Here is a 20,738-nt window from a genome sequence, read left to right on the forward strand (position 1 = left end):
GGTATGCCCCAGTGCTTGGTCACTGACAGGCTGACAAGGTCGGCAAACCAGGACCTCCTTGGCCAGTGCGGGGGGACTAGCAGCACCTCGGCGCCCTCCAACAAGATCTTCCTGATCACCTGAGGTATCAAGGGGAGAGGCGGAAATGCGTATAATACGTCAGGAGGCCAGCGGCATCGAAGGGCATCCGTCCCTTCCGCACCAGAACATTGGAACCTTAAGAAGAACCGGGGGAGGTGTGTGTTCTCTGGACTGGCAAACAAGTCTATCATTGGAAGGCCGAACCTCTGGGTCAGTCGGTGAAATAGAGACGGATGAAGTTGCCATTCCGAGGTGCTGATGGTTGTTCTGCTTAGCCAGTCCGCTGTCACATTCTTCTCCCCCGAGATGTGATCCACTCTTAATGACTCGAGGTGGTGCTCTGCCCATCGCCCTAGGGTTTCTGCCTCCGTCATCAGGGCCTTCAATTGAGTTCCACCCTGGTGGTTGCCGTAGGCCTTGGTGGCGATGTTGTCCGTCAGTATTAAGACGTGGGATCCTTCGATGAACTGACAGAAGTGGTGCAGGGCTAGCCTGGTGGCTCTGAGCTCCAGCCAGTTTATGTTGTGGGCGAGCTCCGCCTGTGACCATCTGCCCTGCATCACATACGTCTGTAGATGGGCGCCACAGCCGTACAAGCTGGCGTCTGTTGTTATGACCAGGCGCTCTGGTTCCTTGAAAAGGGCTCCCTTCTTCAGTGCTGCAGACTGCCACCACCTGAGAGACCAGAGCATCTTTGGAGGAATGCTCACCATCTTCTTGGAGTTGCTGGCCTTGCATTGCTGAATCAGGAGAAGGAACCACTGAAAATCCCGTGCATGCAGCCATGCCCAGGGAACTACTGCGATGCACGAGATCAGTTTCCCCAGCAGCTGGGATAGAGTCACGAGAGGTGCTGACCTGGACCTCTGGATCTCACACACAAGGGATGAGATGCTGTCCATTTGTTCCTGCGTGAGAAACACCTTGCAGGTTCTGGAATCTATCACCGTGCCCAGATGCTGAATTCTGGAGGTTGGCTTTAGGTGGCTTTTCTCCAGATTGACGGAGAAGCTGTGTTGCTCTAGCGTGCGGATGGTGACATTGAGATCCCAACACGCCTGCTTCCTGGATGAAGACAGCAACAGGATGTCATCCAGATAACAATTGAGTCTCACTGGACGAGATCGGAGATGTGCAGCTACAGCGGCAAGAAGCTTGGTAAACGTCCTGGGGACCGATGATAGACCAAAGGGAAGAGCCTTGTATTGATAGTGCTGGTCTGCAAACTGGAACCTCAGAAACTTGCGATGCGCTGGATGAATGGGAACGTGCAGGTACACCTTCTTCAGGTCGATGAATGTCAGGAAGTCACCCTGCCTGATGCAACCCAAGATGGTCTGAAATGATTGCATCTTGAAGCGCTTGTACGCTAGATGGATGTTGAGTTTCTTGAGGTTGAGTATGGCTCTCATCCCTCCCGAGGACTTTGGAACCAGGAAGAGGATAAAGTAACCCTCCACTCCTGGCCCGCAGGAACCTGCTCAATGGCCGCTATGTCCAGCAAATGTCTGATCTCTGCCTGCATCAGATGGTGTTTGTGAGCTGACTTTGGGAGTGGGCAGCGGACAAATGTCCATGGGGGAACTGAGGGGAAGTCTAGGGTAAGGCCGTGACGGACTGTGTTCAAGACCCATGCGTCCGTCGTCATCTCCTCCCACTGGTTGGCGTAGAGTTGCAGATGCCCGCTTATGGGAGGGGACCAGAGATGGTCACTTAGTCCTACAAAAGGAGCGATTTGAAAAAACCCCGCGAAAGGACTTGCAGTTATCCTGCTGCCTGTTCTTGTCCCTAAATGATGCCCTATCATGGGTGGGATCCTGCGGTCGTGAGTAGGAACGGTTAAAACCTCCAGAGGCGGCTGGAGGATCCACGTTCCGAAAAGGCTGCCTGAAGTAATAAGATTGGTTCTTGCGATTAGCCTTCTTGGTGACGGCTGGCAAAACCTTGTGTTTGTCCTTGGATTCTATTAAGACCGAATCCAAGGCCTCTCCGAAGAGCTTCCCCCCTTTGAAGGGAGTGGAAGCAAGCTTCCACTTTGCCTTCATGCCCGCCTGCCAATGTCTAAGCCGACGGTACAATGTTACATTGGAAGCTAACGCCCTTGAAGAAAATTTGGGGGCATTAAGTGAAGCGTCAGTCGAATATTCGACTGTGACAATAATTTTGTTGGCATCCTGGCGCAACCTAGTGTCGCCAACTGGTAATTGGGCTTGTAGTTTATGGGGCCAGAAAAGTGAGGCCCTGCTGAAATAGGAGGAGGAGGAAGAGGCCTTTATGGCCCATGCGGTGGCCTGATGGGTTTTATGACAGACCTTCTCTGCCTTTTTATCCTCCGCCTTAACCCTTCCAGCAGATCGGCTGGAAGAACGGAGTTGGAAGTTAGGGCAACTATGGGATCATCCCCCAGGGGAAGCTTTAAGAGATCCTCAATATTGCTCTCCATTGAGTAGAGCTTCTTATCTACCCCACTCAGATTGGCCAAGGACCCTTGCTGAGCCCACTGACACTGGATAACATCCAGGAACAGCTGGGGAGCTGGAACTAGCTCTTGGGGCAGAGAAGCCTCCTTGAAGAGGCCGGCACCTGGGTCCGGGAACCCAGTGGTCTCCTTATTGCCTTGCTCTGTGGTGTCCTTGCTGGCCTGGCCTGAAAGGCCCATCTGGATGGAGGATGCCTTGGCCTTAGTGAGAATGGCCTTGAACATGGAAGGTTTAAATAATCCAGAAAAGGCAGTGGGGATCAGGAACTGGATTTTCGTCTTCTGACAATTCCGGGGCCTCCTGACCACCCTCTTCACTTAATGCCCCAGGGAAGTAGACCTTCCTCTCTGGACTTTGGGACCCGCCTCCTGAGGCTTGGCCGTGGAGCGGCCCTGGCGAGACAGGCAGTGACCTAGCTGTCTCATGCCCTTAGCAATGCCCTGAGATATTACGCTGGCAATGACCTCCCTCATCTCATTGGAGAGATTGTGGCCCTGGTCCTCAGCTGGGCGACGGTCCCTAGATCTAGGGGCCTGGAGTGAGGGAACCTCCTCCTCTATGAGGGAACAGGCCTCCTGTATTGACCCTCCCACTAGGGAAGGACTTGGGGATTCCCCAGAGTGGTCTGACGATAGATCAAACACCCCTTCCTCCACCAGGGATGGTGAGATTTCCCTATGAAAGGAGGGCAGAGAAGGCCCGGCAGGAGCCTCCACAGGGGGGGGTGGGGGGAGGGAGGCTGGGCAAGCCTTTGGGCTTTTTGAAATTGTTTCTCCAGGGCCCTCTGGCTTCTCTCCGCCAACCTAGCTGATGCTTTAGACATCTTCAGAGATTTGGGCTGCTTCCCTTTTGGAGGGTTCCCGGTACCTTTACCCTTGCCAGCAGGCCCTGGCCTGCTACACTTAGAGGGAAGCGAGCCTGCTTGATCTATCTCCTCGGCTGCGCTGGTGGATGCCATGCTGAAGAGGCGAGGCAAAACCAGTCAACTCTACACCACAGGGTTGTTGTAGGTGGTGATAAAGCAATAGTCAATTCAAGTCCCAAGTCCAAGCAAAGGGCCTCTGTAGAGTTCAAGCAGGACAAAAAAGGTGCTTTACGGAGCACCCGCAGATCTGCGCTTAAATTAAAGCAGGGTATGGCCAAAACAACAGCCAAACACCCTGCAGCTGCTAAGGAACGTTGTTCCTGGGGAGGGGGGACCTGTCTGGAGACCCGGAACAAGGTCCTTCAATTAATGACCCCTTCCAGCAGCGATCTGCTCAGGAGTCAGGCAGCGTGGTTTAAAATGGGCCAGGAATTTTCGCGCCACTTTCAAACGGTCCAAAATGGCCACCGCGCAGCACCGTGGCACCGAGGACTGTCGGAAACTGCAGAGGGGCTTTGGCAGCCTCCGCAGCTACAGGAGAGCTCTGACAGTGTTCTGGGGCCCCCCTAACTACTTACCTGGCCCCAGGCTCGTCAGCAGCTGCTAACGAGCCCCCCTGCTGTGGTGCCTCAACCGCGGGTAACACGGAAGGCAGCCTCACACCGAGCAGCCTGCTCCACGCGAATAGGAAAGGCAATTCCAACTGATAGTCACAATCCTATGCTATTTCTAGAACAAAAATAATAAAAGGCTCCAACCATGTAATTAAGGACTGGAGCTTCCCAACTGTGTCCTTTTAGGGCGACTGTTTTTTAAAACTGGCCTCTAAAGGGAGCAGGAGGCATGGCTACACAAACTTTGAACAAAGTCCTTGGGCATCAAGCTGAAGTTAACCCATGCTTGGACACTCCAAGCAGCGCCTAGGAGAAGATAAAGTATACCTAGACAAAAAGTTACATCTGACTCTCCCATAGTAAGAAAATAAGAAAAGAATCCCTCTCTCTGGCACCCTTAGTCCAATCTAAGCATTTGTAGGGAAAACTCAATTGTGAACAAAGTAGTCAAGATCAGTCTAGTTCCAAGAAAACCAAGTTTGGGGAGACCCAGCCTGTAAGAAAATGAACTACAACAGCGGAACATGAAAATGTTTGTTTAAAAACACTTGGTTGTTTGTTGGGGAGGAAAAAGCAAAAAAATCAGTAACAGGGATGTAAGAAAACCCAATGTTCTAGAAACTGGACATTTTAGATGATTCTTAAACATTTAATTTCTCCTCTGGACCATGCCAATGCACCAGAACATTTAGCTTTGCACATTCCTAACAAGAAATGTAGCTTTCTGAACCAGGATCATACATTTGCCATTGTTTCCCCAAATCGCACAAATTTTCCCAGGCATCCTATCATGTCAAATAAGAAAAAAATGTCAATGTTTTCATTCCTAACTTGCCATCCACCAGTGACGTGCAGTCAGGTGAGGCAAGTGAGGCAAGTGAGGCACAGCCTCACCACTCTCATCATGAAAAGAAAAAAAAATGTAAAAGGAAAAAGCTGAGCTAGTTGCTGCCTCACCGTGGATGACTCTACTTAACTGTTAAAAAAAGCCTCTAAAAAAGCGCCCTCTACTATGAGGCAGGAGAACTGCTAGTCTGACTTTAGGTGTTTTATGAACACTCGAGCAGAGTTAAACAAGGGTTAAAAGCCTAAAAATTCCTGACGTAGTTGAGGCAGCAGTTCTCCTGCCTCATAGTAGAGGGTACTTTTTTAGAAGCTTTTTTTAACAGTTAAGCAGAGTCATCCACAGAAGCCAGGCAAAGAGCCATGCTATAGCACACACACTTTCCCCCAGCCTCTTTCTTTTGGAAGGGTCGGATCGGCTCCCCTCCGGCTTCTCTGCCTCTCCTCTCACCCCAGCCTGCCAGCAGGAGGTGAATGGGTGGGCTTTATTGTATTCCAGGCATTTCCCACCCAGACAGCAGGCTGCATTTGCAATTCAATTTCAATTTCAATTTATTTGTGCTTCTAGACCGCCCCCTCTCCCAGAAGGGACTCGGGGCGGTGTACAGTCCATAGAGAATATCACAAAAATACAATAAAAAATTTAATATGTACAGTTTGGAGGAGGTTAAAATGCAATTAAAAGAACTGTACAAAGCTGAATAAATATAATTTTTTAAAATCCCTAAAACAGACACAACAGATTAAAAAACCCTAAAATAACCAGATAATAATACATTTGCCAGGAGGGACAGTTGTAATTATGCCAGGCCTGCTAATCGGAACAGGTGAGTCTTCAATTTTTGCCGGAAGGAGCGGAGGTCAGAAGTGGTTCTAATGTCGGGGGGGAGGTCATTCCAGAGGGTTGGGCCCATCACAGAGAAGGCCCTACTCCTTGGTGTCGCCCGTTGGCATTGCCTAGTGGACGGCACCAGGAGAAGTCCCTCCCTGTGTGAGCGAATTGGCCGCAGGGATGTATGTGGGAGGATGCGATCCCGCAAGTAACTAGGTCCCGTGCCATGGAGCGCTTTAAAGATGGTAATCAGCACCTTGAAACGCACCCGAAAAACCACAGGTAGCCAGTGCAGCTCGCGCAGGAGAGGTGTTACGTGGGAGTACCTCGTACTCCCCATCACAGCCCGCGCGGCTGCGTTCTGAACCAACTGCAATGGTGGAGGTGTTTGGGGAAGGCAGCAGGGGAATGGGTAGGACGGCTGCTTAATAGCCAGGAGCTGCTTTCAAGCCACTGGAAAAGATATCCAAAGATATTTGAGAATGAGTGAGAGAGGGAAGGGGGTAGGAGAGATAGTCCAATCCAACTTCTATCTGTGTGTGTGTGTGTGTGTGTGTGTGTGTGTGTGTGTGTGTGTGTGTGTGTTTGAGAGAGGGGGAGGAAGGGAGAGAGGGAGGAAGGGAGAAGAAAAAGAAAATAAAAAAGGAAACTTATTTCACAAAGGAGATAAACAAATGCTGCCGTTTTAAATCGGAACTGAGTATGCCTGGCTGTGTATTTCTGGGACTTGAAGTCCACAAGTCTAAAAATATTTGAAACCCACCACTGTGTCAGTGCCTCACCAGCCATAAACCTCACCACACGTCAATGCCATCCACTGTAGTTCTAACATAGAATCTCCTTCATTCTTTTAAGAGGAAAGACGCTAATATTCAGTATCATTAAAGCAATAAGTAACCCAGACTGACCTTCCCAGGCTTTCTGGTGGATATCTTTGGCCTCTTTTTCAGGTTTCTCAGCAGTTTCCTTTGCTACCCGTAATGCCTCCACTTGTTCCTCCACAGAATTCTTACTCTCCTGTAATTCTGTTAGTTTTTTCTACAAAGAGAGGAAAGAAAAGGACTATGTGAATTTTGTCCAAATCCAAATAGCTTCATAGGAAAGCATTACAAATCTGTAACCAATTCCTTCTTGAATTCCAGTTAGCCATCTTGCAAGATATTGCAGATTTGTATGGCAATACAAATATGGTTGTATGTACCATATGCATGTATGCATACATCTGAGTTGGATTGAGAGAGAGTGACTGGCTGGGCCAGTCATTGTCTCATTCCAATTCTCCTCACAGGGAAAAATAGGAGGAAGACACATTATAAATGTTCACCATTTTGAATTGTATATATATATATATATATTTTAAAAAGTCAAAATAAAAAATGGACAGAGGTAGACAACTGCTGAGCAACTACTTTGTGTTGATATACATGACATTACATGTTAATAATAAACATACATATCCTACAATATCCAGTTTAAAACTTACAGTGGGGCAAAAAAGTATTTAGTCAGCCACCAATTGTGCAAGTTCTCCCACTTAAAAAGATGAGAGAGGCCTGTAATTGGCATCATAGGTAGACCTCAACTATGAGAGACAAAATGAGAAAACAAATCCAGACAATCACATTGGCTGATTTGGAACAAATTTATTTGCAAATTATGGTGGAAAATAAGTATTTGGTCAATATCAAAAGTTCATCTCAATACTTTGTTATATATTCTTTGTTGGCAATGACAGAGGTCAAACGTTTCCTGTAAGTCTTCACAAGGTTGGCACACACTGTTGCTGGTATGTTGGCCCATTCCTCCATGCAGATCTCCTCCAGAGCAATGATGTTTTGGGGCTGTCGCTGGGCAACACGGGACTTTCAACTCCCTCCAAAGGTTTTCTATGGGGTTGAGATCTGGAGACTGGCTAGGCCACTCCAGGACCTTGAAATGCTTCTTACGAAGCCACACCTTCGTTGCCCGGCCGGTATGTTTGGGATCATTGTCATGTTGAAAGACCCAGCCACGTTTCATCTTCAATGCCCTTGCTGATGGAAGGAGGTTTACACTCAAAATCTCACGATACATGGCCCCATTCATTCTGTCCTGTACACGGATCAGTCGTCCTGGTCCCTTTGCAGAGAAACAGCCCCAAAGCATGATATTGCCACCCCCATGCTTCACAGTAGGTATGGTGTTCTTTGGATGCAACTCAGCATTCTCTCTCCTCCAAACACGACGAGTTGTGTTTCTACCAAACAGTTGTATTTTGGTTTCATCTGACCATATGACATTCTCCCAATCCTCTTCTGGATCATCCAAATGCTCTCTAGCAAATTTCAGACGGGCCCGGACATGTACTGGCTTAAGCAGGGGGACACGTCTGGCACTGCAGGATCTGAGTCCCTGGCGATGTAGTGTGTTACTGATGGTAGCCTTTGTTACGTTGGTCCCAGCTCACTAAGTCCCTCCATATGGTCCTGGGATTTCTGCTCACCGTTCTTGTGATCATTTTGACCCCATGGGGTGACATCTTGCGTGGAGCCCAAGATCGAGGGAGATTATCAGTGGTCTTGATGTCTTCCATTTTCTAATTATTGCTCCCACAGTTGATTTGTTCACACCAAGCTGCTTGCCTATTGCAGATTCAGTCTTCCCAGCCTGGTGCAGGTCTACAATTTTGTTTCTGGTGTCCTTCGACAGCTCTTTGGTCTTCACCATAGTGGAGTTTGGAGTGTGACTGTTTGAGGTTGTGGACAGGTGTCTTTTATACTGATAACAAGTTCAAACAGGTGCCATTGATACAGGCAATGAGTGCAGGACAGAGGAACCTCTTAAAGAAGAAGGTACAGGTCTGTGAGAGCCAGAAATCTTGCTTTTTTGTAGGTGACCAAATACTTATTTTCCACCATAATTTGCAAATAAATTCTTTCCAAATTGTCTGGATTTGTTTTCTCATTTTGTCTCTCATAGTTGAGGTCTACCTATGATGCCAATTACAGGCCTCTCTCATCTTTTTAAGTGGGAGAACTTTCACAATTGGTGGCTGACTAAATACTTTTTTGCCCCCCTGTATATGGACAATCAGCATTTAGGACAATATAGAGTACAGAAAGACTCCAGTCTACTGAACATACTCAAGAATTTTGCTCCCAAATTTTGCTTATACAATCACAAAGTATTGTACTTTGAATATAAAAAAAACAGTCTAAGAACCATGACTTGGCCCCTCTCTCAACATGCCAAAAGTGCTTTGGCAAAAGTTAAAATATCCAGTCTTACAGCCCCAGGTAACAATAAGCATTTTCCCCGCAGGCTGCCTCTCACCTGTTTTTCCTCTTTTCTCTTACTTGCTTCTTCCATCAGAGCCTTCTTGATTTCAAAGCCTTCTTTGGCCACCTCAGCCATCTGCTTCAGTGCCTCCCGCTCCTTTCGGCCCATTTCTCTGCAAAGGGACAAGAGGATAGAATGCCAAGGTTTAGGACAAGATATTGTTCAATCATGGTATCTACCCATGGGTAAAAAGAAATTCTAACCTAGAAAAATCTGCACAAGTGGAAATTCTGCACAACTGTAGAGAATGGTATGGATGCAGGACACTGTCTAATAACTTGAAAGCTATTGCTGCTTTTCAAATTCATAATAAGCATGGCACATAATTCTGAACACCATATAGTAGTAAATAAGCTAAAAAGAACAGTTATAAAGTTGGTATGCTGCAAAGCACCACATTCTGCAATTATTATTATTTTTAAAAAAGATCAACAATTTTTTTAAAAAAGCAAGCATTGTGGCTGGTTTCAGTTCAGTTCTACTTGTGCCCATCTGCAAAATATGAAAGAAAATTGGCAGTGGTAGATACTATCCTGAGAGGGAAAAACAACCTTACAAGTTCAAAAGTTCAACTGGTGATATCTGACATTTCCTTTCATAACCATTAGCAGCCAAATTGTGAACAGAAACTCCCATGACAATTATTATGCAAGCATCCATGACAAAGTCTCAAGTTCTAGATCTTAAACAGTTTGACCAGTTTTTACTGGTCTTGAATGCTGTTATTACTGTCACAACAAAACCCTGTTTTACATTTCAGCAGCAATTCCAAACTAGATTTTCAGCTCACAAACAATTAATTACAAATTGCTTCGATAGTTCTAGGATAGGCCCATATTACTGAAAGGAGGGTGAACTATAGCGTGCAGTTGTTAAAATGCAGTATTGCAGGCTGACTCTGCTCACTGCCAGTTCAATCCTGACTTTCCATCTTTATAAGGTCAGTAGAATGAGAACCCAGATTGTTAAGGCCAATATGCTAACATTGTAAACTGTTCAGAGAGTGCTGTAAAGCAGAATTCCCCAATGTTTCCAGCTTTGTAGACTGGCCAGGCCGGGAGAGGCGGGGGGGGGGGGAGGATGGTTCTGCACAAGGAGCCAAACAAACATGCACACACAGCTTCATTTGCACAAGAGGCATGCATGTGTGCCTGCTGCTCACGCAAATGGCACACACATTCATCCATTGCTCACACAAGTGACAATGTGCATGCACACATTTGTGCTCACTGGCCATTTCTGTGGCCCGGTTGTAATACCCTCACCGCCCACTAGTGGGTCATGGCCCACAGGCTGGGGAACCCCATTGTAAAGTACTATGGAGCAGTATATAAATCTAAGTGCTATTGTTATTACTAACCTGCTTAAGAACAACTGTTCTAAATGCGCCCCTCTCCCCCAAGTTGTATATTTGATGACTAGTCTGCTTCTGAATCAATCCTCTGAACAAAGAAGGGACTTCTTCTAAAACAACTAACATCTTACCTGCAGGTATTTTCACACATTGTGCCGCTATTGTACTCATCAGTTGTATCACAGCAATCTAAGGTGGCAAGGGGAGAACTATTAGCATATGTCACTTGAGTTCTCCTGTTCAGAGCCAAACAATTCCGTCACAACAAGTAGCAATACTTACCGCAGATCCCATCATTGATACGGGAAGACGGGATGTACATAGGACGGTATCCGGCATTGGCACAATGGAAGCGGCCATTGGGACATGCAGCAGTTCCTGGGCAGAAAGACAAGACAGTTGTATGTTAAACAAAAGGGGGAAAGGGGGCCGGGGAAGAGAAGAAAGCATAAATTAAGCCACACATGCAAGCTCTCTAACTATACAGAGCTTGTGTGTGGGTTAATTTAGATTAATTTAATTTCTCATAGCTATCACAGTTGTCCAAAAGCTATGACACTGAAATATATAAGAAACGAACTCTTCCATAAATCGAAGCAGATTTTTAAGAACTTCCAGAGATTTTTTAAAAAATAAGACCTGTAACAGTAGTGAATTTGGTTTCTATCAATTGATATGTACAATATTATATTTCATTTTATTCATTTTAATGTTTTAATTTAAAATTTGTATTTTTTAAGTACAATTATTTTTATCTTGGCCATCTGTGTCCTATTTTACAGTGGGAAGTCATTTACTATCATCTACATCATAAATATTATGGTTTTATGCCTCGATACCAACTTTCAAGAAAATCTTCAGAGATTAGTGTTTAACTGCTTAAGCAATCTAATAAAATAAATGGGGATGGGAGCACTATAAGATCAGTTACTATCCCTTGTTAAGAGAGACACATGTTGGTTGATGTGAGATGCAATACTAGCAAACATACTTAGAGCAGTAATTACAAGAGCTGGGATGGGGAAGGCAATATGTGCAAATAAGGCAAATTTAAATATGCCCTACTTACCTGGCTCATCTGAGCCATCTTTGCAATCACAGTAATCATCATTGACTCTATCAAAGGATATTGTTGCAGAGCCATCAAGACAAGTGAATGATTTTGATTCATCATAGAAGTGATGGTCTAAAAACAACATACACACACACTTAGATTCAAGCAAGAAACAATACTGAAAAAAGACGTCAATTCAAAAAGTATTCAGCATTTAATATTCCATGTCCAGTTAAGTCATTCCATATCTTAAATCTATATAACATATTTAAATGACAAAAAAAGATGCTGAGCAGGACGCAATTAGTAATCACTCCACTTCCGTAGCTTATTGTTAGCATTCAAAACAAATCAGTATTGAGGGCAAGAGGAAGTTGCATATCTAAACAAACTTCAAACACTAAATTGTTTTTTTTAAGTAACTCATTTGCTTTAAACCTCTCTTCAGATGACCAGTTTTCTCTCTTATACCTCCATTTTAAATCCAAGAAAACAAACATTGGAGAATTATGGGGGTTTTCTTATACAACGTGGATGCAATCTTTTGATTTATAATGCAAAAACATAGACATGTGTTTCCAACCTCTGATTGCTAGAAATAATGAAACTGTCCAAGTGACACATCGTAAGAGGAGATCAAACCTGCCATCTAACCTACAGGTAGTTCTTGATTTACAACAATTCGCTTAGTGACGGTTCAAAGTTATGTGTCAGCCTCTACTTTCCTTGCTTGCTATCAGCTGCCATAGAAACGGGGAGGGAGGGGGCTTGAGATATTTGGGAGGGGGAATTATTGGTGCCGGAGGAGTTATGAAGAAGGAAGTTTTGTTTTCACCATCTTCTGCGCATGCTGATGGCCTGGATTTGGACTTGGTCAAGGCCAACCATCTCGCATACCAACTTGATGAGGCTTTTTCAAGATGCACCCCACATGACACCTTAGGGAGTTGCAGATTGGACATTGGGTTGGGGAATTGCGGGGAGGGTGCTGGGTAAATGTTTGATATGTATATGTTCCCTCCTTTCTGGCTCAGATCTTGCTTTCCTTTTCGCTGCTTTCAATTCATATCTAGTAAAAGTACTTTATCTCTATTAACATGGAGTTGAGGTTTCTCTTTCTTGGATATTGAAGGAGGCATGCCTGACAAAAGTGAAAAAAGTGAGCTATGACCCTTTTCACACTTATGACCATTACAGCATCCCCATGGTCATGTGATTTACAGAGACTTGACAACTCACATTTATGACAGTTGTAGGGTCTCTGGGACATGTATCTTTTGCAACCTTCTGACAAGCAAAGCCAATTGGGAAACCAGAATCACTTTACTGTGTTACTAATTTAACAACTGCAGTGATTCACTTAACAAATATGGCAAGAAAAATTGTAAAATGGAGCAAAACTCACTTAACAAATTTTTCACTTGGGTCATTCCATGTCAAGTGGTCTGGGGCTCTCTGCTCAACCATTACAGATTTTGATGAAATTTTGTGTGAACATGCACACACATCCCCAAGAAACATTAAGTGTTACATTTGCCGATGTAATACTTGCAGAGATATAGTCATTTGTTTGACCCCATGCCACAGCCTTCTACAGTATGACTCTGAGGTTTCAGCAACTTTGAGACATAATATCTCCGGCAATATTTTGTTGAGAGAAACAAAACTTGGCCATCTTGTACAACTTTTTTGCTCTATTAAACAAAATAATAAAAGTATTCTCATGAGTGATCTCCAGCTAGATAATTTGGAGCAAAGTTGGCCGAAAATGACTGCGGCTTGAAAAAAAGTTAAAGTTTGGCTTTATATATCTCTTGAAGGAAAGGTATGGGAAACATGAAACTTTGTCCGTAATAACTTAGCAACACAAGGTTTTTGAATATAAAATTTCATTCTCCTACTGCTTTCCAATAGTTCACAAAGTGTGAAGTTGATGGTTTTTCATCGCTGACGTATAAAGTCCTAAAAATAGGAACAAAGTTGAGGATGTTATATGGTAATGTCACATGCATTCTATTATTGTTTCATCTTGTTTGTTTTATAGAGACAACATTACTACTATTATATTGCCTTGATCCATGGTTACATTGTCACTACCAGTTCAGGCACTTGGCCCAGCAACCCCATCGCCATAGGGATCCTCAACTTTGTCCCTATTTTTAGGGCTTTATACATCAGCGATGGAAAACCCTACTTTTTTAGGGGGTTTGAAATATGCTTTTTCTATTGAGAATAATTTAACAGTTTCCAGAAGATTTTTTTTGTAAAAGTGGGCTGAAAATATCCTATTTTTGACCTTTTTACAAAACTTCACACTTTGTGAACTATTGGAAAGCAGTAGGATACTTTTATTATTTTGTTTAATAGAGCACAAAAAGTTGTACAAGATGGCCAAGTTTTGTTTCTCTCAACAAAATATTGCCGGAGATATTATGTTTCAAAGTTGCTGAAACCTCAGAGTCATACCGTAGAAGGCTGGGGAATGGGGTCAAACAAATGACTGTATCTCCACAAGTATTGCATCCGCCCACATAACACTTTACCAATGTTCATTGGGGACATGTGTGCATGTTCACACACAATTTCATCAAAATCCATGATGGTCAAGCAGGACACTTTTTTGAAATCAGACCACTTGACAATGAATGACCCACTTAGCAACATAAATGTTGGGCTCAATTGTAAGTTGAGGACTACCTGTATTATCTGCTTGAAAACTCACTTGTTAGGGAGACCCCTCGTGGACGCTTCACTTCCACAGAATAAGCCAGGCCAGAAAGTGAGAGAACTCCAAGATATAGAAGCAGCATAATGGAAGCTCAAAACCAGCAACTCCTGGAACAAAATGCAAACAAAGGACTTGTTACTCTAGAAACTTCCACTTCTTGGTTGTATTAGTGATTTGATGTTTCACAGTTGTTTTGGATTTTATTTTTTGCAATATTTATAATTGCTTTTCATTTTAATTCTCTTTGCCACCCAGAGCCACTTGTTTAGATGAGTGGCCCTATAAATTAAATAATAAACTTTCCTGTTACCATGAATATACGGAGGAGGAAGATGCAGAATATTCCTCCCTCTCATCCAATTTTGTCTTAAATAAAACTCTGTATTAAGTTACCCAAGTTTCAGGTAGGATCCTCACATGTGATTTATATTTTTCTCTGCAATCAAAAAACTCTACCCTGTTTTCCCGAAAATAAGACCTCCCCGGATAATAAGCCCAATTGGACTTTGGCATGCATGCACTAAAATAAGCCATCCCCTGAAAATAAGTCCTCCCCAAAAATATTCCAACAGAGCAGCAGCCATGAGGTAGCCACATTCACCTCCTCCTGCACCTCAAAAATAATAAGACATCCCTGAAAATAAGGCCAAGTGCTTATTTCAGGGTTCAAAAGAAAATAAGACCCTGTCTTATTTTCGGGGAAACATGGTATGAAGCTGATATCCTGAGTGCCTAAAATGCAAGTCCAAAGATTTATTTTCAGTTTCAGAATTTACAGAACTGATAAATACTTGTGTTCTTGACCAATACTTGTACTTTTTTTGATATAACTTTCTCCCTTTTTATGACCCTATAACCCTCTAATTCGGGGTAAGGTCCAGGTTATTGGATGGAACTGAGCTTTTACTGATCAATGCCCTTCCTGTCTCCTATGCACAGTTCCAGCAGATATTTTTTTCTTTGCGCCCTAGGAAACATCTGCCACTACCTAGGAATGAACTCTCCACCTTTCAAGTGGGAGGCAAGCGTCTTTACTACTAGACCACCACTCCAAACATATCAAAACTATTCCAATGTGTCTCCCTCTCACTTATGGTAATGTCTCATCTCAAATTTTAGAGTCATTAAGGACTATCCCAAAACTGAACAAGAATATACATTAAGATAGCTCCTCTGCTCTCCCAAATGGCCTCTAACTATCAGATTACTCATTGCACCTGCCATAAGGATGCTAACGAAGTTTTGTGTTCTGGAAACAATATACTAAGGAATTTAGAATATGGGCAGCATCATAACACTAAGCATTTTAATGGTTTTTCCTATGGCAGGATGATAAAGTTGTTATGCCCAAAATACAAGCAACTAGGTGTCACCACCCTGGCAAATATAAGCTCTGGTGCCTGGGTATGGCTTCACATATTCTTCAACTTCCAAGAGTTGACAAAGGATGTAAGGGAATGTTTCTTTTCCCTCAAAAGAGAGATTTCAATTCATCCTTTAAAATAAATCAAACCAATAGCACTATAGTCAGGCGCTACAAGTTCCTGCAAATAGCAATAGCACATAGACTTACATACTGGCATTATAGCACTCTCTGGACAGTTTACCATGACAGCATATTGCCCCAACAATCTGAGTCCTCATTTTACTGACCTCTGAAGACTGTGTCAACTTCAAGCCCCCCCCCCCATGTTAATCAAATGTTGATTATTCCCCTTCCCAACCTTATTGTGCAGTAACTTGCTTGAAAATGGTATATGTAGGCAATGAGTATTTCTCCTATATGTTGAAACTTACAGTACATGAACGTTAGCATTGTATTGCTTTCTAGAATTTCCTATCTCTACAGCTGATATTTCAATGAGAGACCCTAGAAGTTATAGGCTAAATTAGAATTTGTTTTTTTAATGGTAAACCACTTCCTTAATGTTGAAAAAAAAAACCTACATAATAATGAAACTGACAAGAGTCAAATACATCTCAAGAGACTTTGTTGTTTTCCAAACTACCACACAAATGCAGCAACTCGTATAAAAATTAAAATTCTACTATGATGATCATGACTTAACAGAGTCAATATTCTATTTGCTTCTTATTACCAGTTGCCATTTTGAAGTACAAATCCTCTGTTTGGAGAATTAAGCTAGTAAATTACAATGCAATACTTATGTCAAACTTTAATTATCTTTCCACATTCCCAATTAATAGTTTAACTACTGCTCAATGTCTTGAAAACTTCTTAATTCCTGGATGCACCACCCAAAAAGTCATTTTGAAACAGCAACTTGTCTAAAACTGTAGCTCAGCATTTTAATTTCAATTTTAAACCAGCTTTGGAAAATTAAAAAACTGAAATCTCACATCTTTTTTTTAATCAGCTGAGATATGCCTCATAGTTTTTATAAATTGAAATATCCTGATAGGCACATAAAGCAAAAAATAAACAACCCGAGGCCAATGGCCTCTCATTGACGTTAGCCATTCTATTAAAAGTTGAGTATGCCCAGAGCTTTGCTATTAAGAACTAAGATTAAGTGTTCATTGATCCCTTGTAGTAATATGGCCCTTTGTACCTAAAGGACAAAGAATCAACAATTAAGAATTGTTCTATGTTAGTCGAATGCACTTTAGGTTTGCTAAACTTTAAGAGTGAACAATAATACAAAGCCTGAATATTTTTTTTGCAGAAAGACTGAAACGAGAAGCGTACATTAAAGGCAACAATGGCTAATTAGCCATTCCCAGTCTAGAGCCATTTCTAGTCTAGAGCCATTTCTAGTCTAGAGCCCTCCAGACTAGAATTCTCCCCATACTATCCACGGAGGGTGAAAGCTACAAAACAATTTATCAGAACAGCAGCAGGTTAAGGAAAGCTGGGTAAGCTTGCAGGGTGTGAACGCTAACCCAACGGGCTCTCTATCTACGTGGCGACTGACTAAGGACACCGAGAGCCAAGCAGAGGGGCAAGCCCAGTAGAGCTCCGCGTTTCCCCACTCTCCGGGAAATCTGCCCCCAACAGAAACCTCCGACAGGCGCGCCCCTACCCGGGAATGCACCATCCCCCCCGCCCTCCTTACCCGCCTCCCGCCGAAACTCTCGTGGAAAAACGTCCCAAGCCCCACCACCTCGAAACCGGAAGTAAGTTATGAAATATCCGCTCCAAAGCTTGCGGAGGGGGTGGGGACTTTAAACGGCACTTTTCTCCCAGTCGCCGTTTGACTTCGGCTTTCCTTCGTGACCATCATAAGAGTGGCGGAAGTGCTTTCCTTTCCATCCATGCGGCCAACGCAATACGATTGGCCAAAGATTTAACCGCAGTTCGCCTTTACTTGTTGCTTGTTCCACGTGGGAAATGAAATATTTCCATTTCATCTCCTACGTGACAAATTAATAATAATTTATTATCCCCTGTGTAGGATTACAAAGGGTACTTTCGGCCCCACTTCCGGCTGGTGCAAGGAGGGTTTGACCTTTTTCCCATCATGCTCTGCAGAACTCGCTCTTTCCACCAATGAGTGCTTTGCGTCGGAAGTGGTTGTCATGGAGTCCCATCTAGGCGTAGGGATGCTGATGGGCAAGTGAGCTGCGGCCGCCGACAAAGGGCGCGGGGAAAGCCTGGATGAGCGGCAGTAGCCTTTGTAGGAGAGGGCTCTAAGGCTTCTCAGGCCGAAGCTCCATTTGCTGTCAAGTGTTTCTGTATGCGTGTGGTAACTTCCTTTTCCTTTTCAGTGCATCCCCTGTTTAACCCTCTGCACCCGAAGAATTACCGCCAGGCTCTGCCTACTGTTATCTCAGGAAGCCCGGGTTGAACCACGCTGGTGTTTTCTCTCCACTTAATCTTTTCTGACTCTCCACCCTCTCACCACCATCACTGCTGCCATGCCAGTAACACATCTGGAAGGAATCAAACCCCCTATTCATGAGCAGATATCGGAGCTGCAAAGCAAGATTCAGCTTCTAGGTAAGGGGCGTTGAAAATATAGAGGGTGAGAGGAAAAGGACACCCCCTAAATATAAATTACAAAACTATGGGCATTTAGAAAGAAGCTTCATTATGCCTAGAGGGTGACTCTTTGCTCTTGTAAATTTCTATGGTGAAGTAAGAGTAATTAGACCAAATAGACCACAGACTCAAAAAATAGATACATATATAGAACAAAGGTAGAAAAAAAATCTGAAAAAACATACATTAATGCCTTCCACCCTTCTGTCAACTATCATCTTAAACTTTCCCCCAACTTCTTTGCTGTTTTAATCCCTTAGATAGATAATTTTTAATTATTACACCTTGTTTGCCTACACATATTGTGTGCTGACCATAGTTTCAGAATACTTAGCAAAAGATTTACTTCATTCATTGTTCTTGGCATTAAAATTAGATCTCAGTTATCCTTCTCTTAACTGGATAGAAGAAGAAAAAAGCTCCTTCCCCCAAACCTGGGATAATTACAACTACACTAATCTAAATCTAAAAAACTGAATTTCTTGTGAGGAGTGCAATGTTTATGTAAGCATGTATCAGTACAGTATATTAATTCTAGAATATGGTCCCTAGCATATAATGCTCTATCATACAGTCCATTGTTAGATGTAGTAATAATGTGTAACTTTATGCCATGTGTTTATGAGAATGAATCTGTGTGAAAGAATACATGAGATCCATTCATTGAAGGCCTAAAAAGCACAAAAGTTTGTTCAAGAAATATCAGCTTAACATGTGGAGAATGACAACTTTCAAAAGACCCAACATATGGGAAGTAAGGTTTTCATAAGAAAACCATAACAGATAGTTTGCATGTGAACTGGATAAAACAGTGGCATTCTAGTGGAAAAGTATCAGAAGATATGAGAAAAGTTTCAAGTATGGATTTTCCAGGCGCAAAATCGCACACGCACCGAACCGGCATTAATGCCGGCAGAACCCCACCCCTGTTAAGACTGTTTTACTATTATTCTTCTCATCCTTCCTATTACCTATCTCTTTCTACTTATGACTATAACCATGTTGCTTGTATTTTTATGATTTATATTGCTCTGTTTGTTTCCTAGTATGATTTGATTGCTTATTAGTAATCTATGACTAAGTGTTGTTTCTTATGATTCTTGATGAATGTATTTTTTTTTCCTTTTACGTATGTACATTGAGAGCATATGCACCAAAGACAATGTCCAAACACCCTTGGCCAATAAAGAATTCTATTCTATTCTTTTCTGTTCTATTCTATTCTATTAGCACTTAAGAGTTATATACCACTTGACAGTTCTTTACAGCTCTCTCTAAGCAGTTTACAGAGTCAGCCTATTGCCCACAACAATCTCGGTCCTCATTTTACTGAACTCGGAAGGATGGAAAGCTGAGTCAACCTTTATCAGTATTGTCTGTATTCATATAAATATTCCTATAGTGTCAATCTAACTAAAGTTAGCAAAATATATTCAATTTAATTTATTTTTGATGAAATATAGAATTAGTGAAAGTATGTGGGAAATATTTCTGCCATGGCCATTGGATGATTGCCTTACAATATCGTACCATAAAAAGTTCCTATTTTCTTTTATGGAAATGTTATGTAAAAGCTCACATGTTTTCAGGCTTTAAGTATAGAAATGAACATTGTTTCAAAATCTCATTTTCTACAATATAAATTCATATAGAAAGAAATTATCATTACAGTTGTACTTCTGATTTACAGCATTAATTCCTTCATTTTAGTGGTGCATTAAACAACTTCATTCAAAATTAACAACTTGTCAATTTGGAACTATTTGGCTTTGTAGGCTCTTTTCAATGAGCCAATAACTACTTGATCAGCAGAGTGGTTTCATTTCTGCTCATTACAGAAGGTGATCGTAAAGCTTTCTATGAGAATTCCCAATGGAACATCAAGAAGAACAAGGAGTCCATTTTGCGGTTGAGGCAGGAGAATAAGAAATTGCATCAGAAATTGGCAGACCTCCTAGCGGTGAGCTTTGTGATGGTCTTCCTCCCTGCCTCAGTGAGCCCTTGTCAAATCATAATCACCACCTCCTTTCCCTTTCTTTGGAATTGCTTCCCTTTTCTTGTGGGTTCATACAGTATGACATTGGAAAAGAAAAGTATAATGACTCTAATCTCATTTTCTCTTGGTAAGAGTATATCTAAGCTTTCTGCTTATTCCATTCGGGCTGTTCTGTTCAATAGCAATAGCACTTAGACTTATATATCGCTTCATAGTGCTTTACAGTCCTCTCTTAAGTGGTTTACAGAGTCAGTATATTGCCCCCCAACAATCTGGGTCCTCATTAAATGGGTTTTCTAACAGTCTGCTATGCTTACTACCTCCTCTCTTTAGGGCAAATAGTTTTTCAGTTTGCCAGATTGAAACATGTTACTGGCAAGTTCATTTGTCTAGCACCATAATTTTTGATTTCATTGACTATAAATGTGCAGATACCAGATCAGTGTGGCAAAAATCCTGACAAGCATGAAATGGCGAAGAGAAGCCGAATATATATACATACACACACACACACACACACACAAGCCCTTTCACGAAAATAAGTCCTCCCTGAAAATATTGCAATACAGC

General features: G+C 42.8%; 2 protein-coding genes across 4 annotated transcripts in view; one reads left to right on the forward strand and one right to left on the reverse strand.

Annotated features, from left to right (window-relative positions):
* PRKCSH (PRKCSH beta subunit of glucosidase II) overlaps positions 1-17,404 on the reverse strand; it is a 54,596-nt gene extending 37,192 nt beyond the window's left edge. The window contains exons 1-9 of one of the 2 annotated variants that reach the window (XM_081944447.1): positions 17,247-17,404; positions 14,878-14,901; positions 14,563-14,626; positions 14,164-14,276; positions 11,457-11,573; positions 10,670-10,765; positions 10,519-10,576; positions 9,028-9,145; positions 6,624-6,753 (exon numbers count right to left, since the gene is read on the reverse strand). In XM_081944447.1, the coding sequence (XP_081800573.1) occupies positions 6,624-6,753; positions 9,028-9,145; positions 10,519-10,576; positions 10,670-10,765; positions 11,457-11,573; positions 14,164-14,251 (607 nt within the window). In that variant the 5' untranslated portion in view covers positions 14,252-14,276; positions 14,563-14,626; positions 14,878-14,901; positions 17,247-17,404. The remainder of the gene's footprint in view (positions 1-6,623; positions 6,754-9,027; positions 9,146-10,518; positions 10,577-10,669; positions 10,766-11,456; positions 11,574-14,163; positions 14,277-14,562; positions 14,627-14,877; positions 14,902-17,246) is intronic. The other variant, XM_081944446.1, reaches the window with a different exon arrangement.
* Positions 17,405-17,667: 263 nt separating this feature from the next.
* ODAD3 (outer dynein arm docking complex subunit 3) overlaps positions 17,668-20,738 on the forward strand; it is a 29,031-nt gene continuing 25,960 nt past the window's right edge. For both annotated transcript variants that reach the window (XM_081944427.1, XM_081944428.1), the window contains exons 1-2: positions 17,668-18,130; positions 20,011-20,132. In XM_081944427.1, the coding sequence (XP_081800553.1) occupies positions 18,049-18,130; positions 20,011-20,132 (204 nt within the window). In that variant the 5' untranslated portion in view covers positions 17,668-18,048. The remainder of the gene's footprint in view (positions 18,131-20,010; positions 20,133-20,738) is intronic.

Source organism: Natrix helvetica, assembly GCF_964273705.1.
Source record: "Natrix helvetica genome assembly, chromosome: 1".
Lineage (NCBI taxonomy): Eukaryota > Metazoa > Chordata > Lepidosauria > Squamata > Natricidae > Natrix > Natrix helvetica.